This window comes from Euprymna scolopes, unplaced genomic scaffold (assembly GCF_053919585.1).
Source record: "Euprymna scolopes isolate OS-2025 unplaced genomic scaffold, ASM5391958v1 sca18, whole genome shotgun sequence".
NCBI lineage: Eukaryota > Metazoa > Mollusca > Cephalopoda > Sepiida > Sepiolidae > Euprymna > Euprymna scolopes.
Genome location: NW_027633191.1, coordinates 199,604 through 220,078, shown reverse-complemented (window position 1 = coordinate 220,078; position 20,475 = coordinate 199,604). Strand labels below are relative to the sequence as shown.

The 20,475-nt window shown below is 33.8% G+C and overlaps 1 protein-coding gene across 1 annotated transcript in view; it reads left to right on the top strand.

Annotated features, from left to right (window-relative positions):
• Positions 1 to 20,475, top strand: part of LOC145273799 (glucose-6-phosphate isomerase-like) — a 57,309-nt gene that overhangs the window by 16,058 nt on the left and 20,776 nt on the right. The window contains exon 5 of the mRNA XM_080127133.1: positions 8,937 to 9,003. Coding sequence (XP_079983259.1) covers positions 8,937 to 9,003 — 67 coding nt within the window. The remainder of the gene's footprint in view (positions 1 to 8,936; positions 9,004 to 20,475) is intronic.

Below are 20,475 nucleotides of genomic sequence, written 5' to 3'. Positions count from 1 at the left end.
ATGAGACACGGGAACCGAAGACGACAACACACGAGAAGGAATGAAGCAACAACACCAGTAGTGATATTTTTTAATTTAAATTTTATTATACAACAATGAACTAACTATGGTAGGGGAGGAATGATGTAATGAAGTGAAAACAAAAAAAAAAAACAAATTATAAAGACGGGGAGGGGTATTTCATCTACTATTCGAAAATGCCAACGAGGAATATATCAAAACAAAAAGCTGCCTGTGTCGCTGGGGTGGGACTGCTGCACATCTGTCTGGCAACATGGCCAGCGGAGACTGTTTTTGCCAAAAAGGCCTTTTCTCTTTTTTTTCCTTTTCTCTCTTTCTCCCTCTTCTCAGTATCTTTCTCATCCCCTTTCTTTCCTTCATTTTTTGTTGCCTAGCAATCCGCACGGGTTGATGGGTTTCTGGTCAAATGACCCGGTTATCTCGCTAGCTTGCGTATTAAAAGGCTTTTCTCACCTCTCTCTCCTTCTTTCCTATACTCACTGTCTCTCTCTCTCTCTCTCTTTAGGTTAAGCCTCTCCCTCTTTTTTTCCTATACTCTCTTTTTCTTTCTCTCTTGAAACTATGTTCATTTGCCTCGGTAACAAAAAAAAGGATACATTTTTCGTTGGCCCAAAATTAAATATTTCAATTTTTAATTAATTATGTAATTCAAGTCATGGATTACGTCACAATAGATATCATTGTGAAGTATCTATGCATACTGTAACACATGCAACGAAAAGTGGGGATTTAAGCAACAACTAAACATAGTGCATTCCGTATCATTGTGAAATATCTTTGCATACAGTATAATCTGGAAATAACTAAGCATATAATATACTCAGGAAATATCTATGTATACAGTAACATTGGAAAATATCTATGCATACAGTAAAATTGTGAAATATCTATGCATACCGTATCATTGTGAAATATCTATGCATAAAGTATCATTGTGAAAAATAAATGCAGACTGTATAATCAGGAAATATCTTTGCATACCGTATCACTGTGAAATATTCGGCATACTACTGTATTATTGTGATATATCCAGCATACATATCGTTGTGATATATCTATGCATACCATATCATTGGGAAATATATTGGGAATACAGTATCATTATGAAATATCTATGCATAAAGTATCATTATGAAATATCTATGCATAAAGTATCATTATGAAATATCTATGCATAAAGTATCATTATGAAATATCTATGCATAAAGTATCATTATGAAATATCTATGCATAAAGTATCATTATGAAATATCTATGCATAAAGTATCATTATGAAATATCTATGCATAAAGTATCATTATGAAATATCTATGCATAAAGTATCATTATGAAATATCTATGCATAAAGTATCATTATGAAATATCTATGCATAAAGTATCATTATGAAATATCTATGCATAAAGTATCATTATGAAATATCTATGCATAAAGTATCATTATGAAATATCTATGCATAAAGTATCATTATGAAATATCTATGCATAAAGTATCATTATGAAATATCTATGCATAAAGTATCATTGTGAAATATCTATGCCTACAGTATCATTGTGACATATCTATACATACATTATCATTGTGAAATATCTTTGCATACAGTATAATCTGGAAATATCTATGCATATAGTATACTCTGGAAATATCTATGTATAGAGTAACATTGGAAAATATCTATGCATACAGTAGCATTGTGAAATGTCTATGCATACAGTAGCATTGTGAAATATCTATGCATAACGTATTATAGTGCAATATCTATGCACACAGTATCATCGTGAAAAATAAATGCATACTGTATAATCAAGAAATATATATGCATACCGTATCATTGTGATATATCTATGCATACAGTATGATTAGGGAATATCTATGCATACAGTATCATTGTGCAATATCCATGCATAAAGTATCATTGTGCAATATCTATGCTGAAGCAAATTAGCAGTAGCCAAAATGAGAAATAGAGAGTTTACCTCGGATACGTCTGTTTTGGGCTGAGCAAAAGAGAGAGTTCCAAGATGGCGTCCATGGGCTTTTATTAGCTTTTACCCAATGTAATTATCGTTGAATCACGTCTGCTCTCACGCATTTATGCAAATATGTCGTTCCCGTCCGCTATAAAGGCAGGACACTGGAAAGGAGGGGGAGCGTTCTGCAGATTGTGGGTAGGTGATTCTGGCGAGTAGATTGTGCTTGTTACGACCCACGTGTCTTCGAGAAGCGAATTTTTGTTCCGTCTGTTTTTAGTTGTATTTGTTTTTGCTTGTTTTGCCTATTACATTGTTTTTCATATGCATAATGTATCATTGTGCAATATCTATGCATACAGTATCATTGTGCAATATCTATGCATACAGTATCATTGTGCAATATCTATGCATACAGTATCATTGTGAAATATCTATGCATACAGTATCATTGTGCAATATCTATGCATACAGTATCATTGTGCAATATCTATGCATACAGTATCATTGTGCAATATCTATGCATACAGTATCATTGTGCAATGTCTATGCATACAGTATCATTGTGCAATATCTATGCATACAGTATCATTGTGCAATATCTATGCATACAGTATCATTGTGCAATATCTATGCATACAGTATCATTGTGCAATATCTATGCATACAGTATCATTGTGCAATGTCTATGCATACAGTATCATTGTGCAATGTCTATGCATACAGTATCATTGTGCAATGTCTATGCATACAGTATCATTGTGCAATGTCTATGCATACAGTATCATTGTGCAATGTCTATGCATACAGTATCATTGTGCAATGTCTATGCATACAGTATCATTGTGCAATGTCTATGCATACAGTATCATTGTGCAATGTCTATGCATACACTATAATTGTGCAATGTCTATGCATACACTATAATTGTGCAATGTCTATGCATACACTATAATTGTGCAATGTCTATGCATACACTATAATTGTGCAATGTCTATGCATACACTATAATTGTGCAATATCTATGCATACACTATAATTGTGCAATATCTATGTGTTATATAGTTCATTATTATTATTGTTGTTTGTTATTATCATTGTTCGTTGTTAAGTCTTATTAAAAGAGAGTCTTAGAGAGAGTTTTATTAAGTGGGATGTTGTGAGAGAGATTGTTTGTGTTATGATGTAATTCATATATATTAAATGTTCATACTTAGATGTGTTGAAGAAGGAAGCTCTTTGAGTGAGGAGACAGTCTTAGTGTTCATATTGTGTATGTAAGATGTGTATGTCAAGACATTTTATAACACAGATATATAGACATATAATAACAATTTTTACTTTACCTTTTGGTAGAATTACAACACAAAGTCGACGTTTATAAAAACACATGATGGGTTTATTTCTTCTCACGACCGGCCGTGGTTTTCTGAGTCAAGAATTCAAAGCTTCAAATTCTAAGTTTCAAAAGTGACCGTCTCGCTTCTAGACGTTCGAATGTCCATGTCTGGACTGTCATCTGTCGTCCTCAGATTCTCTCTGACTCTCCCCAGTTTCTCTCAGTTCTCTCAAGTTTCTACCTATATCTAGAACTTCCCATTTTCCATGATGTCATACGCATGTTAAAACATGTGTCTTCTTTCACGTGTTCTGGACATGCGTGTCCAAAACTTTTTCCTTTGTTTACAAAAGGAATTTTAACCTATATTCCCAGTAACCTATATTTCCAATATGTTAAAAACATGTTCATTAAATTATTCTATAGTTGCATTCCTCAATTGAATTTTCCATAACAGAATTAACAACGCACATTCTTTTCTTGAAACTATTTTATCTCTAAGCTAAACAATGGTTTGTTTTACATTCCATTTTCTAATTCTGTCGCGTAATCTATTTCTAAACCTAATTTACGAGGTTCAAATTTCGTCTATTCTATTTCATTTTCATTTTAACTAAATCTCTCTATTTTTATACTTACATGAAAAGGAGACAGCCCTTATCATGTAATATATGCATACACTATAATTGTGAAATATCTATGCATACAGTATAATTGTGAAATATCTATGCATACAGTATAATTGTGAAATATCTATGCATACAGTATAATTGTGAAATATCACTGTATACAGTATAATTGTGAAATATCTTTGTATACAGTATAATTGTGAAATATCTCTGTATACAGTATAATTGTGAAATATCTCTGTATACAGTATAATTGTGAAATATCTCTGTATACAGTATAATTGTGAAATATCTCTGTATACAGTATAATTGTGAAATATCTCTGTATACAGTATAATTGTGAAATATCTCTGTATACAGTATAATTGTCAAATATCTATGTATACACTATCATTGGGAAATATCTATGTATATATAAACATTGTGAACTATCTAGGCATAGAGTTATCATTGTTAAATATTTATGCATACATATCATTGTTAAATATCTGTGCATACATATCATTGTTAAATATCTGTTCATACAGTATCATTGTGAAATATCTTTGCATACAGTATAATCTGGAAATAACTATGCGTATAGTATACTCAGGAAATATCTATGTAAACAGTAACATAGGAAAATATCTATGCATAGAGTAGCATTGTGAAATATCTATGCATACCGTATCATTGTGATTTATCCAGCATACATATCGTTGTGATATATCTATGCATACAGTATCATTATGAAATATCTATGCATAAAGAATCATTTTGAAATATCTATGCATAAAGAATCATTTTGAAATATCTATGCATAAAGAATCATTTTGAAATATCTATGCATAAAGAATCATTTTGAAATATCTATGCATAAAGTATCATTGGGAAATATCTATGCATAATGTATAATTGTGAAATATCTTTGCATAGAGTATAATCTGGAAATATCTATGCACATAGTATACTCAGGAAATATCTATGTATAGAGTAACATTGGAAAACATCTACGCGTACAGTATCATTGGGAAATATCAATGCAAACAATATCATTGTGAAATATGTATGCATACAGTATCATGGTGAAATATCTATGCATACAGTATAATCGTGTAATATGTATGCATATAGTTTCCCCAGGAAATATCTATGCATCCAGTATCGTTGTGAAATATCTATGCATACAGTATCATTGTGAAATATCTATGCATACAGTATCATTGTGAAATATCTATGCATACAGTATCATTGTGAAATATCTATGCATACAGTATCATTGTGAAATATCTATGCATACAGTATCATTGTGAAATATCTATGCATACAGTATCATTGGGAAATATCTATGCATACAGTATCATTGTGAAATATCTATGCATACAGTATCATTGTGAAATATCTATGCATACAGTATCATTGTGAAATATCTATGCATACAGTATCATTGTGAAATATCTATGCATACAATATCATTGTGAAATATTTATCCATACAGTATAATCGTGTATGTACGCATATAGTTTCCCCAGGAAATATCTATGCATCCAGTATCGTTGTGAAATATCTATGCATCCAGTATCATTGTAAAATATCTATGCATACAGTATCATTGTGAAATATCTATGCATATAGTATCATTGTGAAATATCTATGCATACAGTATCTTTTTGAAATGTCTGTATACAGTATCATTGTTAAATGTCTATGTGTACGGTATCATTGTTAAATGTCTATGTATACGGTATCATTGTTAAATGTCTATGTGTACGGTATCATTGTTAAATGTCTATGTATACGGTATCATTGTTAAATGTCTATGTATACGGTATCATTGTTAAATGTCTATGTATACGGTATCATTGTTAAATGTCTATGTATACGGTATCATTGTTAAATGTCTATGTATACGGTATCATTGTTAAATGTCTATGTATACGGTATCATTGTTAAATGTCTATGTATACGGTATCATTGTTAAATGTCTATGTATACGGTATCATTGTTAAATGTCTATGTATACGGTATCATTGTTAAATGTCTATGTATACGGTATCATTGTTAAATGTCTATGTATACGGTATCATTGTTAAATGTCTATGTATACGGTATCATTGTTAATTGTCTATGTATACGGTATCATTGTTAAATGTCTATGTATACGGTATCATTGTTAAATGTCTATGTATACGGTATCATTGTTAAATGTCTATGTATACGGTATCATTGTTAAATGTCTATGTATACGGTATCATTGTTAAATGTCTATGTATACGGTATCATTGTTAAATGTCTATGTATACGGTATCATTGTTAAATGTCTATGTATACGGTATCATTGTTAAATGTCTATGTATACGGTATCATTGTTAAATGTCTATGTATACGGTATCATTGTTAAATGTCTATGTATACGGTATCATTGTTAAATGTCTATGTATACGGTATCATTGTTAAATGTCAATGTATACGATATCATTGTGATATATCTATGCGTGCAGTATCATTGTGATATATCTATGCGTACAGTATCATTGTGATATATCTATGCGTACAGTATCATTGTGATATATCTATGCGTACAGTATCATTGTGATATATCTTTGCGTACAGTATCATTGTGATATATCTATGCGTACAGTATCATTGTGATATACCTCTGCGTACAGTATCATTGTGATATACCTCTGCGTACAGTATCATTGTGATATACCTCTGCGTACAGTATCATTGTGATATACCTCTGCGTACAGTATCATTGTGATATACCTCTGCGTACAGTATCATTGTGATATACCTCTGCATACAGTATCATGGTGATATATCTCTGCATACAGTATCATGGTGATATATCTCTGCGTACAGTATCATTGTGATATATCTCTGCGTACAGTATCATTGTGATATATCTCTGCGTACAGTATCATTGTGATATATCTCTGCGTACAGTATCATTGTGATATATCTCTGCGTACAGTATCATTGTTATATATCTATGCATACGGTGATATTGCAAAATACCTGTGCATGCAGTATCATTGTGAAATATCTATGCATACAGTATCATTGTGAAATGTCTATGCATACGGTATCATTGTGAAATGTCTATGCATACGGTATCATTGTGAAATGTCTATGCATACGGTATCATTGTGAAATGTCTATGCATACGGTATCATTGTGAAATGTCTATGCATACGGTATCATTGTGAAATGTCTATGTATACGGTATCATTGTGAAATGTCTATGTATACGGTATCATTGTGAAATGTCTATGTATACGGTATCATTGTGAAGTGTCTATGTATACGGTATCATTGTGAAGTGTCTATGTATACGGTGTCATTGTGAAGTGTCTATGTATACGGTGTCATTGTGAAGTGTCTATGTATACGGTGTCATTGTGAAGTGTCTATGTATACGGTGTCATTGTGAAGTGTCTATGTATACGGTGTCATTGTGAAGTGTCTATGTATACGGTGTCATTGTGAAGTGTCTATGTATACGGTGTCATTGTGAAGTGTCTATGTATACGGTGTCATTGTGAAGTGTCTATGTATACGGTGTCATTGTGAAGTGTCTATGTATACGGTGTCATTGTGAAGTGTCTATGTATACGGTGTCATTGTGAAGTGTCTATGTTTACGGTGTCATTGTTTAATGTCTATGTATACGGTATCATTGTGAAGTGTCTATGTATACGGTATAATTGTGAAATATCTGTGTATACAGTATCATTGTGAAATATCTATGTATGCAGTATCATTGGGGAATATCTAATAATATAGTATCATTGTGCAATATCTATGCATACAATATCATTGGGAAATTTTAATGTATACAATATCATTGTGAAATATCTGTGTATACAATATCGTTGTGAAATATCTGTGTATACAATATCGTTGTGAAATATCTGTGTATACAGTATCGTTGTGAAATATCTGTGTATACAGTATCATTGTGAAATATCTGTGTATACAATATCGTTGTGAAATATCTGTGTATACAATATCGTTGTGAAATATCTGTGTATACAATATCGTTGTGAAATATTTCTGTATACATTATTTTTGTGAAACATCCATGACTACATTATCATTAGGAAATATCTATGTATGCATTATGATTTTGAAACATCTATGCATACATTATCATTGTGGAACATCTGTGCATACATTATCATTGTGAAACATCTATGCATACATTATCATTGTGAAACATCTATGCATACATTATCATTGTGAAATATCTAAGCATGCGGTATCATTGTGAAATATCAATGCATTCGGTATCATTTTGAAATATCTATGCTTTCAGTATCATTGTGAAATATCTATGCATACAGTATCATTGTGAAATATCTATGCATACAGTATAATCTTGTAATATCCATGCATACAGTATCATTATGAAATATCTGTGTATACAATATCATTGTGAAATATCTATGCATACAGTATCATTGTGAAATATGTTTGCATACAGTATAATTTTTAAATATGTATGCATACAGTATAATTGGGAAATATGTATGCATACAGTATCAGGAGGGTATGCTTCCGCTTATCCTCTGATCGGGGAAGGGCATTATGTATCCGGATCGACTATCATAGAGGTGGGGCGGAGGCGGGGATCTGCCTACACTATCATCGGCAGACAATGTATAGTATTTAGATAAGATAATATATAATTATGCTCAGGGTTGTTACATATTTTGCTGAATATTTGGAAGTTGCTTCAATTTGACTTATGGATGTTGACAAACTTTGTGTGAGTACTCACTCCTTATAACACAAGTAGTTTTCTTGCTGATTCATACAATTTACTTTAATCTGGTTTTGGTAAAATGAATGCAAAATATGGTTAAATAGAATAGTAAAAGTGTCAAAATTGCAATTGCTTGTTTTTAAGCAAATTGCTGCTAGCTTGAAATTGGTTTAATTCAATAATGTATCATTTTTCTCTAGTTTTCATCTGAAAATTTTGTTTCTTTCAGCTATGTATGAACACAAGATTTTTGTCCAAGGTACAATTTGGGATATTAACAGCTATGATCAGTGGGGGTAAGTATTTTTGTTGAAATTTGCATTTTACTTGAACTCCTGTTTTAAGACATATTTTTGAAGGCCAGTTCTTTGTTTGTTTGTTTTTTTTATATAACATGTTAGTTCTCTATTCATTTTTTAATTGTATGATTTGAATGGTCTTTTGTTTGTTGTTTTATGTTAATTTCAACAGATATTTCACCAAAAATTTTACTAAGAAATTAATATTTCTCATGTAGGCTTCATTATACAAAACAAACTTTTATTTGTTGTTCTTTCTTTTTTCAAGTATGCCTTCTTGTAACAATTTATTTTTTGCCAAATTTAAAAGAAGAAAAGATTTCAGCAATTAAATTAAATTATTAAAGTCACTAAATTATTTGAACTTAAATGTAATAAAATCTATATATCTATAAAAGTGAAAGTGTCTGGCTGTGTGTGTCTATCTGTGTACATTTCCCTACACAATAACTCTGCCAATTTTCAGTTTACAGACTCGAAATTTGATATACAGGGTAGTGAGATTTGGGAAAATCTTTGTAATCCATTTTCGGCCAGAAATTTGGCTATTAAGGGGTCAAAGTTCAACGATTTGACGTTTGAGAACTCTACTAAACTCCTGACAATTTTTGGTCTAAACACTTGAAATTTTAGATATAGGTTCCTTGGACATGGATCTAACTTTATAACTTGATTTGAGTCCAAAACAATAAATGTTAAAGGGTCATAATAGGGGTCAAAGTTTAAAAAAAATTTGACCTCTGCGGTCAAATTACTCAGACAATTTCTGGTCTAAACATTTGAAATTTTACATAAAGAGTATTCAGAGATAGGGAAAACTTTTTAATCAGTTTGGGTCGAAAATTTGAGCTACCAATATATAAATGTATGTATGTTTGCATGTCTGCCTAAAACTTTCGACAGAAGCAACAAATTTTCACAAGATTAGTATTGTTTTGAAGCTCAACCCTTCAGACAACAAATATCGAAAAATTGGCTAAAAACATTCATTTCTTCACCCTCAACTGGGCACTTTTCTACAGGGAGGGATCGCTTTTTTCACCAATATTTTCGAAAGTCATCCCCTCTTTTCGATTGTCTAGCCTTAATTAAAACCTATGTCACTTCTGGGTTGGTGGTGGTCGTAACAGCGAAGATGTCACGTTTTTTTCGCGTTCTTTTCCTCCTTTGCGGTATGGGTTCGAGCCTGCCTTCCTACTACCACTTTTTTTTTTTTTTTGCTCAACACATACCTCCAAACATTCGAGCAACGTCGGGCACCTATGCTAGTTATAAACTAATTTTGTGATGCCATGAGAATTTAAGAATTTGAAATCGGAAATTATTTACTTTTTAAATGTTTCCAAATTTCATTCATATTTCAAATGGTCATAAAGTAATTCAGTGTTTTTATTATTAACAAAAGATTAAAAAGCCTTGTTTACAAAGAAACCTAAATGTATTATGATGAATTAAATTTCATTTTTTTTATTTAAATATTTTTATAAATTTCTCTATTACATTATTAATTTCAATAAAAATATTTGATTAGTAGTGAACAAAAAATAATGTATAATGTTTTTATTGTTGACACCAAAAATACATACATGAGAAGTATTATTATAGAGATGATGTGACTACTCATGACTTAAGAAAGACCCTCAATAGAGCTGTGACTGCCACAAAGGCAGCCCACATTTAATTGACCTTGTGTAAAACTGTAGAAAGAAAACATGATAAAATTGAGGAACTTTGCATTTAAATATTTGATTAATATTCATCATACAATCTTTCTTTTTAATTAAATATTTAATATACTTAATAAGAAAATGCAGTAAAATTGGAATCTATTTGCCAAACCAATTTTAATATTTCCATTGTTTCATAGGCAAGTACACAATCACCAACATACAGCATTTTTTCATATAGGAAACGAAAGTCCTATCATCTACCTTGCCATGCTGTTTAAAATTGTGTTTTTATCACAATTTATATGCCTGAAAGAAAAAAAATAAATAGAGCACTTCCAACTCTTATAAGAGAAATCGATGATACAATTAAATAACTTTCAGAATTTATCAAATGACATTGTAAATGTTAGGCACAAAAAGGTTTATGTCATAGTGAAACTAGCATCAGCAGGTTTTCATTGCTTCTAATCAACTTGTTTTTAGTAAACACATTTAGTGACAGATTTAAGTAGGAGTATGTCAGGGTTATCTACTAAGTTTGTTTGTTGACTTTCATTTGTGTCTTAGTTGTCCAATAAGTTGTCCAATGGATTTTGAGAAAAAAAATGCTGTATGCTGGTGATTTTGTACTTGAAACAATGGAAATTCTACTCATGCTAGACTTCTAAGGTTCCTATCAGATGTTCATTTTTAAAATTTTGAATCTTTTCAGTTGACTTATACTTTAATAGCATTTGTATTTCCCTTTTGCTTAGAATAAAAAAAAGAACAGATCTGCAGGTTTTTCCAAAAAAAAAGCATTGATTTTACTGATAATTCAGTTCAAGTGTCAATTTGTAAACATTCTCATCACTTCTCACATGTTGAGTAATGTACTGATATTCATTTGTATGAATGGACGAAATGAAATTATTTGTTGCATGCAATGGTTAACATTAACTTTAGTGGAATCCTAAAAATGCTGCTCAGCATTTTTTAAAAACACCTTAAAGCATTATATTTAATGTTTTTTTGTGTAATGTAATGTTCATCCACTGCTTGTTAAAATGGCTATGATTATACAATTGTTCTGTGCGTTTGGAGATGGCTTGTTAGACCGATTTGAGTTCTGAAGTATCTTACGCGTGTGGAATATCTGTGGGATGATTCTGTAGCAGAGGTACTGCCGGCTCTGTATTTTCTGATTCTATGTTTTGTCTTGGGTTATTCAATGCATGCAGATACAGCATTTGTAGTCCCTTTGTGGCTTGCCATACACCAGAAACATCTGTCCTGGGTTAGTTTTTCCCATGAGTTAGAATAATAACCAAACTGTTTGAGGGAGACCTTCAGGCTGTTCTTGAATCTGACATATCAACATATACGACCTGCCCAACAAATCTGGCAGTTTTAACATAGTGTGTACTGACCAGGGTTGCGGTGTTGGAGTCGGAAGGAGTCAAAGGTTTTAGCTGGAGTCGGAGTCAAATTTCTAAAAGTACAAGGAGTCGGAGTCAGAATTTTTTTTTTTATCCGACTCCGACTCCAATGAATTTATTTTTTTACATGGTTTTCCTGTTCGGTTTTAGCAGTGTTTTTTTTTTTTTTTATTATTACATTTTCTAACCAAACAAGGCACATTGCCACTTTGTTGTAGGGGGCTACTATCAGGGATCTAAGTTTTCAAGGGTATTTTCATCGAGGGGGGTACAAGAGCTTGTAGTTCGTCAGAGCATCCACCATTAAAATACTTGTAAAACAAGCAGAGGTTTACAACATTTCATCGATGTGACAGGGGCTGAAGCTTAAATAACAGTTAAGGGCCTATCAGGTTGGCGACTCTCTTTAGAACACTGTCCAGGAGTGAGAGACTAGTAACAGATGCACCAGCCCAAATGTGACAGCAGTACTCGATACATGGGCGAATGGTAACTTTGTAGAGGTACAGGATACTTTCAGGCGTAAGTAACTTTCTAGCACGGTAGAAAGAGCCCACCTTCATCGCAGCAGCTTTGGCAATTATCTCAATGTATTTATTCCAACTCATGTTCCCTGTGAATGTTAAGCCGAGGAGTTTGAACGAAGTACTTTCAGGTAATGTATTATTAGCCATAGCTATTCGTGGTTGGTAAGGTTTCATGTAATTATTAAAGGAAACAAACTTTGTCTTGGCAGCTTTGAACGTTATCATCTACGTGCCTGCTATAGAGCGTGGTGTCATCAGCAAAGATATCCATGTCAGAGACAATTTTATCAGATAAGGATCGAGCCCTGAGGTACACCTACATTTATATCATATTGTTTGGACCTACGCCTATGGAGAAAAACCTGGATTCTTCTCTCATTTGAAAAGGATTTAATTATGTTAAGCATTCGTCCAGTAATACCATAGATTTTATTTTCCTGAGAAGACCATCATGCCATACCCTGTCAAAAGCCTTAGATATATATATATAGGACTACTGCCCTCCCCTGCCTTATCCAGTGCTTGGTATATACGTTCAGAGATTAGTTAGAATATCTGCAGTAGAACAGGCTTGCCTAAATCCATATTGATGGTCAAACAGAAGTTTAGCAGCTGTAAGGTAGTGGACTTGATTAATTAGACTAAAATATTTTGGTGAAAAGCGGGAGGAGGTTAATTGGGCAATAATTTAATGGGTCAGTTCGTTCGCCAGAGATTTTGTAAACTGGTACCACAGAAGCAGTATTCCAGCTGTCAGGAAAGCAAGATTCATTATACATTTGTTAAAGAGTTTAGAGAGAACTGGAGCAACCTCAGCGGAGCCTTTTTTAATAGCACAGCCGGGATGAGATCAGGTCCACATGCTTTTGAGGTGTTTAGGTTTTTTATGATATCATGTACTTAAGAAGGCATGATTTTCAAATCATCTAGTGTGGTTTCTGTCCACAGGGAGGGAATGGTTTGCTGAGTTCAAGGTAGAGTTTGAGGAAAAATAACAGGCAAACATGTTAGCTTTTTCAGTTGCTGTGCAGAAAACCTCATGATTGTTTGATAATGGGGATATTGTCGATTGCCCATTATTTATTACACCATTGTAGATTTTCCAGAAATCATGACTTCCTACTTTCTGCGTTTCAATGTGTTTCCTGGTGGTTTTGATATATTCAATCTTAGTTGTTGCTACTTCTTTCTTACAATTTTTTTTCTTCTTTTTTTTTTTTTTTTTTTTTTACATTTTCACCCCAAACAAAGCATGTTGCCACTTTGATGTAGACTGCTACTATCAGGGACATAAGTTACAGGGGTACTATGTAGGGAGTTGGGTAGCAAGATGTCGGTTCACGTTACACTTGAACTTCTGCATTTCAGTACAGTTGGGGAAGCAGGGACCCAGAAGGGAATTCCAAAGTCTAGCGGTTCTGGGGAAGAAACTACTGGAGTAGAAGGCTATCTTACATCTAGAGATTTCTACTGTCAGAAACATGATTGATTATAGTACAGTCCTGGGTTGATTGAGAGCAATAAAGAAAATACAGGTAGCTAACGCTAAGTTGTAAATTTAGTTTAAAGCACATGGAGGTTTGGTCACCTGATTTTAGTTTAGATTCCCTAGACAGGAGAGGGTGTTACAAATATAGATTCCAAGTCCATTCCTGTTAAAGTCCTTATGACAAAGTGAAAGATAACCAGATATGTTAAAGATGATGGAGGGGTGCAAGTCTTAGTGCTAAGATATCCAGGGAGTTTGCTAGGAGAAATGGTTCTTAATCATCTAAATTAGTTAGTCTTTGGATATGTGTAAATGCAAGCCTCAAGGGAGGAGGCGTGTGTCTGGTTTAAACGTTTTTTTTTTTGTTTTTTTCTTGGATTGAGCTGTCATTTCATTCTAGTTCGTAGTTTCAGATCTAGATTGAGTTGCTAGGCAAAACGGATATGCATAGCCACCATCATGCAACACGAGTAGACCATTAGCCGGCTCCTCATCCACAGGAATGTGGCCTCGGGAATGTCCACCAGAGATGAATGCAGGGTACCTTTCTATGTGCGACATGGCACTATAAATATCCCAATATTACACAACTGATGATAGAACAGCCGCTCTAAGTGCTATCAAAGAGTTAGGGCACCTGTACTGTCAGTTGGAAACAGCAACCAACAACTGTCAAACAGGTACCCTCAAACCTGTCCGACAGGAGTGGCCCAGTCCAATCACGTTAGCATATATGGTAAATAAGCACCCCCAAGATGCCCAGGAATAGGGGAAGGGAATAAGGCAAATGTGGGGGACAGCATTCATTGCTCTAGTCAGGAAACAAGGCTAAGCACTTGGCAGCTCTAATGAGTCCTTGTGGCCGCATGTCTGCTCCTGGCTAATAGGCAAAGAAGGAGTATGGAGTATAGATAGGCAGATTGATCAAGTTACCAGCTCTAGGAAGGTTGTCGTCCAGGAATGAGGAGGCCTTCCTCCTCTGTTTGATGCCAAGACGTATGAGATCAATGGCACAGGTTTACAAATCGGGAGTTTTCCTAGATGGATGACCTAACCAGATCTTATGGTCCATTATCACTGAGAGGGTTTTCCCTGCACCTGGTTCCAAAGCCAGGTATTTCTATGCTCCCGCATGGATAGTTAGGATTGATAGTTATTATCAAAGAATTAGTATCTGCTTTGAAGTTACACTTCTCAGAATAGGATTAAGATTGGTTACATTTTTAAAGAAGGTATGTATGAGTGTGGGGTGTAGATTAAAGGTGAATATCTACTATGGTTAAGAAAAGATCAAATATGGTTTATGGATTAATGACTAATTGGAAAATTATAGTATAAGGGTTAGGGTGTCAACACAGGAGATTTATTGGTCTGTACTGAGAGGAAGATAACCGATCACCTGAATTCTTAAATACAGGGTACACTGGTGAGGTTTTCCAGGGTGTTGGGAAACAATTCTCTTTAAGACAATGTTTAAACAGCTTTTTAAGTATGGGAACTAGTTCTGGTTGAAGCGTTTTCAGCACTATAATTGAAATGCCACCAGGGTCAGTTGCTTTACTGGAATCAAGGTTTTTGATTAGCATGGCAACATCACACACAGATATTTGTATATCACATAGTGTGTTTTCTGATAAAAGAGGAAATACGAGGGGTTGTCGGCCTTAGTCGCATAGGGTATAATTAGTTGCAAAATTCTTGTCAAAGAGTTTGATTTTGTCTGATGCTGACGAGATTAACTTAACTTTGATGATGGTTGGGATAGAGCACATGATTCTGTTCAGGGTCCTGTTTGCTATTTGCCAAAACTGGTGGCAATCAAGCTGCTGCTTAGCTAGCTACTTTGGACTTAATGGACTGAGCATATAACTCTCTCGCATTCTTTATTACTCTTTTACAGTCATTGCTAGCAGTCCTAGAATTGGCTTTAGTCTCAGTACAGCTCCATGTTTTTCCTTTGATCCTCTTTTCATAAAGGCAATAATATCTTTTTAAAAATTTCTCTCTATATGTGTCTTTACTCCCCTCTTCTGAAGAGAAGTGTTTGGCTTTGAAATATCATGGCCTAAAGAGGTTTTCCTATATCGAAATATTGTAGTCCCTTTTAAACTGAAATTTAGTTTGTGTTTTTAGATGTACTTATAGTGTATTTTAAACCACATTTCCAAACTCCTATTCTTATCTGAATTCATTTTAACTGGCGAGTCTATTCCCCATATTATACAATAAAATATAATGAAATTTTGTAAGATGGCTTTGCATTTAAAAAAAAGCTTTAAATCTATTTAAAATTTTAACCATTCCTTAATCTGCCTTTAAAATAGATATTGCTAAAAAATTTATTTATTTTATTGTATTATTTTATTTCCATTTCTATTTTCTGTACTATCTACCCACTTTAAACTATTTTCCCAGATTTTTCTCGCATGTCATTTGTTTGTAATATATTAGTAATAGTTAGTAATATATATGTACTAGCAAAAGTACCCATCGTTGACTGGGTTCAAAAACAGCCTACAGAAAATGGACTCTGATTTATGAAAGTACTAGCAGGGCTACCCGGCGTTGCTCGGGACCGTATAAACAATGAAAAGACAAAAGCAGATATTGAACATATGTTTTATTCTTAGGGGAGAGGAATCTTTCATCTCAAGTTTTAGCGTTACAAACAAACATTTGTCTTTTATATATATAGATAATGATAGGTTTTTTTTGGGGCCCCCCTTGAAGAAAACTGATCAGTTGACCCACTTCTAGTGGTCCGTTTGACGTGAAATTTCGATATTTGTCATCCGGATGATGGGGCTTCAATATGATACCAAATTTGTCAAGTTTGGTTTCGTCTTTCAAAAGTTTTAGCGTTACAAACAAACATACATACATACACACAGACGTTTGGCTTTTATATATATAGATGATAGGTTACGAAAAGGAAGGGTTGTAAAGAGATAGTTCCGAATTTGGGGGTATTAAAACCAAAGCAAAATATGATGAAAGTAAAAATAAAATAGATAAACTCCATAATTTATTATACCATACCTGTTCACGCGGAAACAATTATCACAATATTCTGTGGATCTATATTAAAAAACCTTGTTAAACTTTGTGACATATTTCCATTCTATGGAGGTCAGGTGCGAACGAACACCCATTAATTTTATTATACCATAAATCTTCAAACTGAAACATAATTATCAAAGTATACTTACACATATAGATATGAAAAGTCTTTATTAAATTTATACCTATTTCCATTCTATGGAGGCCAGGTGCGAACGCAGACCCCACAATTTTATTATACTATCCTTATTTAAGTTAAAACATACTAATCAAAGTATTATTATGTACATCTATATTGAAAACACTTGTAAACGTTTTTTTGTTTAATTTTTAAATTTTTTATTTCCATACTTTGTGGACCAGGTGCATACGCAGATCCCACAATTTTAATGAATCATCATTATGCCAGATCAAACATACCCATTCCTGTGTCTCAATAAATCTTCTATCATTATATTTGATCAGTTTTCTATAATAGTCAACCATATAGGAGCCTATTTGTGACCAGACACACATACAGACATTCAGCTTTGTATTGTAGATATACACAACAGAAAAATTGGAGATACACATCTCTTTTCTAGCATTCATCACCTTTGATAAATGAGTTTGTATGTTTTAAATTATTAATATAGAAATCGGAAATTATATTGTTTCAATTAAATAAAAGAATGATCTTAGGGTGTGATTTGGAAGATCATTGATGTAGATCAGTAAGAGAGTTGGGCCAAAGATGTATTAAAATCAAAGCACACATTTGGCTCTTAAGGCAGATTCTCCACCCACCCTCTTACTGCTCTAAAATAAATGCTAATCTTTGCACCCCAATTCATTCCACGTGGAGACACTGGTCTTTTAGCTCGACCAACATGGGTCACTCAAAGAACACCAAGTTAAGTGCATCTATATATCTGTGTTGTGTGGAATCTCTTTATGTAGATCTAGTCCCAGCATTTCTTTTGTTTTCTTTGCTTTATATTCTCTTACATATTCAAATAATTATTAATATCCTATTCATTCTTTTAAAACCAATTAGTTGCTAGAGCAGATTGGTTTTCTCACAGTATTTGAAAGATAAAATTTCTTATAAATGTTAGAGGAGAATCTATCTCCAATCTTGCGCTTATTTGTGAAGAATAGAGAAAAACTTTAAAGTAAGATACTCAATATCTTCATCCATGTGGGGGCTGGTGTAGAAACCAGGCGCATGGTTAAACCTCTCAGTGTGATGAACCTGTAGATCTTGTCAAATCATCCATCTAAGAGAAAGAAAATTCTGATAACAAAACTGAGAGAGGGAGGCCTCCTCAGTCATGGTTGACAACCTTCCTGAAGCTGGTGACTCGAACAAATTCCCGGCTTGCAAATGTAACTTGCTTAAGAAGTAGATAGGCTCTTCCTATTGCCGGCTTTCACATTCACAACGTCCTCCTTGATAATATTGTGTCCAAGATGGGTATATTTGCTGATGATACAATGCTCTATAACATGCATTAGGGAAGAAAAGATGTAAATAAATCTAAGACAATGGCAGAATCATTAGAAAATGGCCTCCAAACCATAGTTGAATGGGGAAGCAAATGGATGGTAACATTTAATGCTAGTAAAACTAAGCTCCTCTCCTTTAACAATTACAAGACCCCTCTTGAACAGCCTATATCGATGAAAAATAACACCCTACCTGAGAATTCTACCTTCAAACTCCTTTTTTGAGACTATTTCACCATATTTTACTTTGTGGGCAATATGAACTGGAACAAATACCTAGAGGGCATTGCAAAGACTGCTGCAAAGATGGTGGGTTCTCTCTATCAAGCTAGAAGACTACTCACACCTGAGAGTATCCCATATCTCTACAAGGCCACCATTCGCTCATGCATGGAGTATTGTAGCCACATCTAGGCTGGTGTATCTTGGATAGATTACAAAAAAGAGTTGTCAATCTAATCTGTCCCATTTTATCAACTAAGCTCCAGCTCTTGTCTTATCGTCACAATGTTACATCTCTGTGAATGTTTTAATGGAATGTGTTCTGGTGAACTCATTGCACTTGTACCCCATACATATCCCCGACAAATTCGTTTAGCAATAAGATCTCACCCCTTCACTGTTGAGATCCCTAAATGCCAAAAAGCTTTCTATTCTCTTCCCTTGAACAACTAGACTTTGGAATCCCCTTCCTGCTACCTGCTTTCCTGGTCATACTGATATGCAGAAGTTTAAGTGTAACATAAACCGGAATCTTGCTAATCTTTCCTAGACATGGTCCCAAAAAGTAGCCTTTTTCACGCAAGTGGTGATATGCCTTGTTATGAGTTAATGTTAAATAAATAAATAAATAGAGCTGGTAGAGTTAGCATTAAATAAATAGAGCTGGTAGAGTGTATATGTGAGTATATTTATCATATAAGTGAATGTTAAACATAAAAAATGATATACACGAAAAGTAATTATAAAATGCATGCTAAATAGGCATGGGAGGCTGGTATATGGATCTGCAGAATAGATTTTCACATAGAGGTCAAGGAGTTGGAGTCTAAGATATCAAAGTAGTCAGAGTCTAGGAATTCAAGGAGTTGGAGTCAGATGGTGAAAGTCCGATTTTCCCGACTGGTACTGACGGGAGGTTGGATACCTATGTCTGGTATCTTGTTTTGTCATTTGATTTTCAAGAGTCTATGAGGCAGGTCATGTGAAAATGGTTCAGTTTCTTGGCATGTCTGGCATATATGGTCCAGATTTCACAAGCATACATGAGGATGAGCAGAATCACAGCTCTGTATACTTGAAGTCTGGTCTGCAGCCAAATTTCTCTATGCTCTCACACAATGGATCAGAGATGTCCAAATCAGTGCTAGCTTTCACTATGCTGCAGTCAACTTCATCTATGTTTACTGTCCTTGGCAGGATACTGACCAAATAAATGAACTTGTCCATAGCTTCTAAGTTGGCTCAGAAAAACGATCAACAATATATTGCATGTTTGGCACAAAAGAGATCTCATGTGATGGTAGTTTACCCATCATTCATCATTACCCATCGTTCATCATTCCCAACATTCATCATTACCCATCGTTCATCATTCCCAACATTCATCATTATCCATCATTCATCATTTTCAGCACTCATCATTACCCATCATTCATCCTTACCCATCATTCATCCTTACCCATCATTCATCCTTACCCATCATTCATCTTTACCCATCATTCATCCTTACCCATCATTCATCCTTACCCATCATTAATTCTTACCCATCATTAATTCTTACCCATCATTAATTCTTACACATTATACATCCTTAC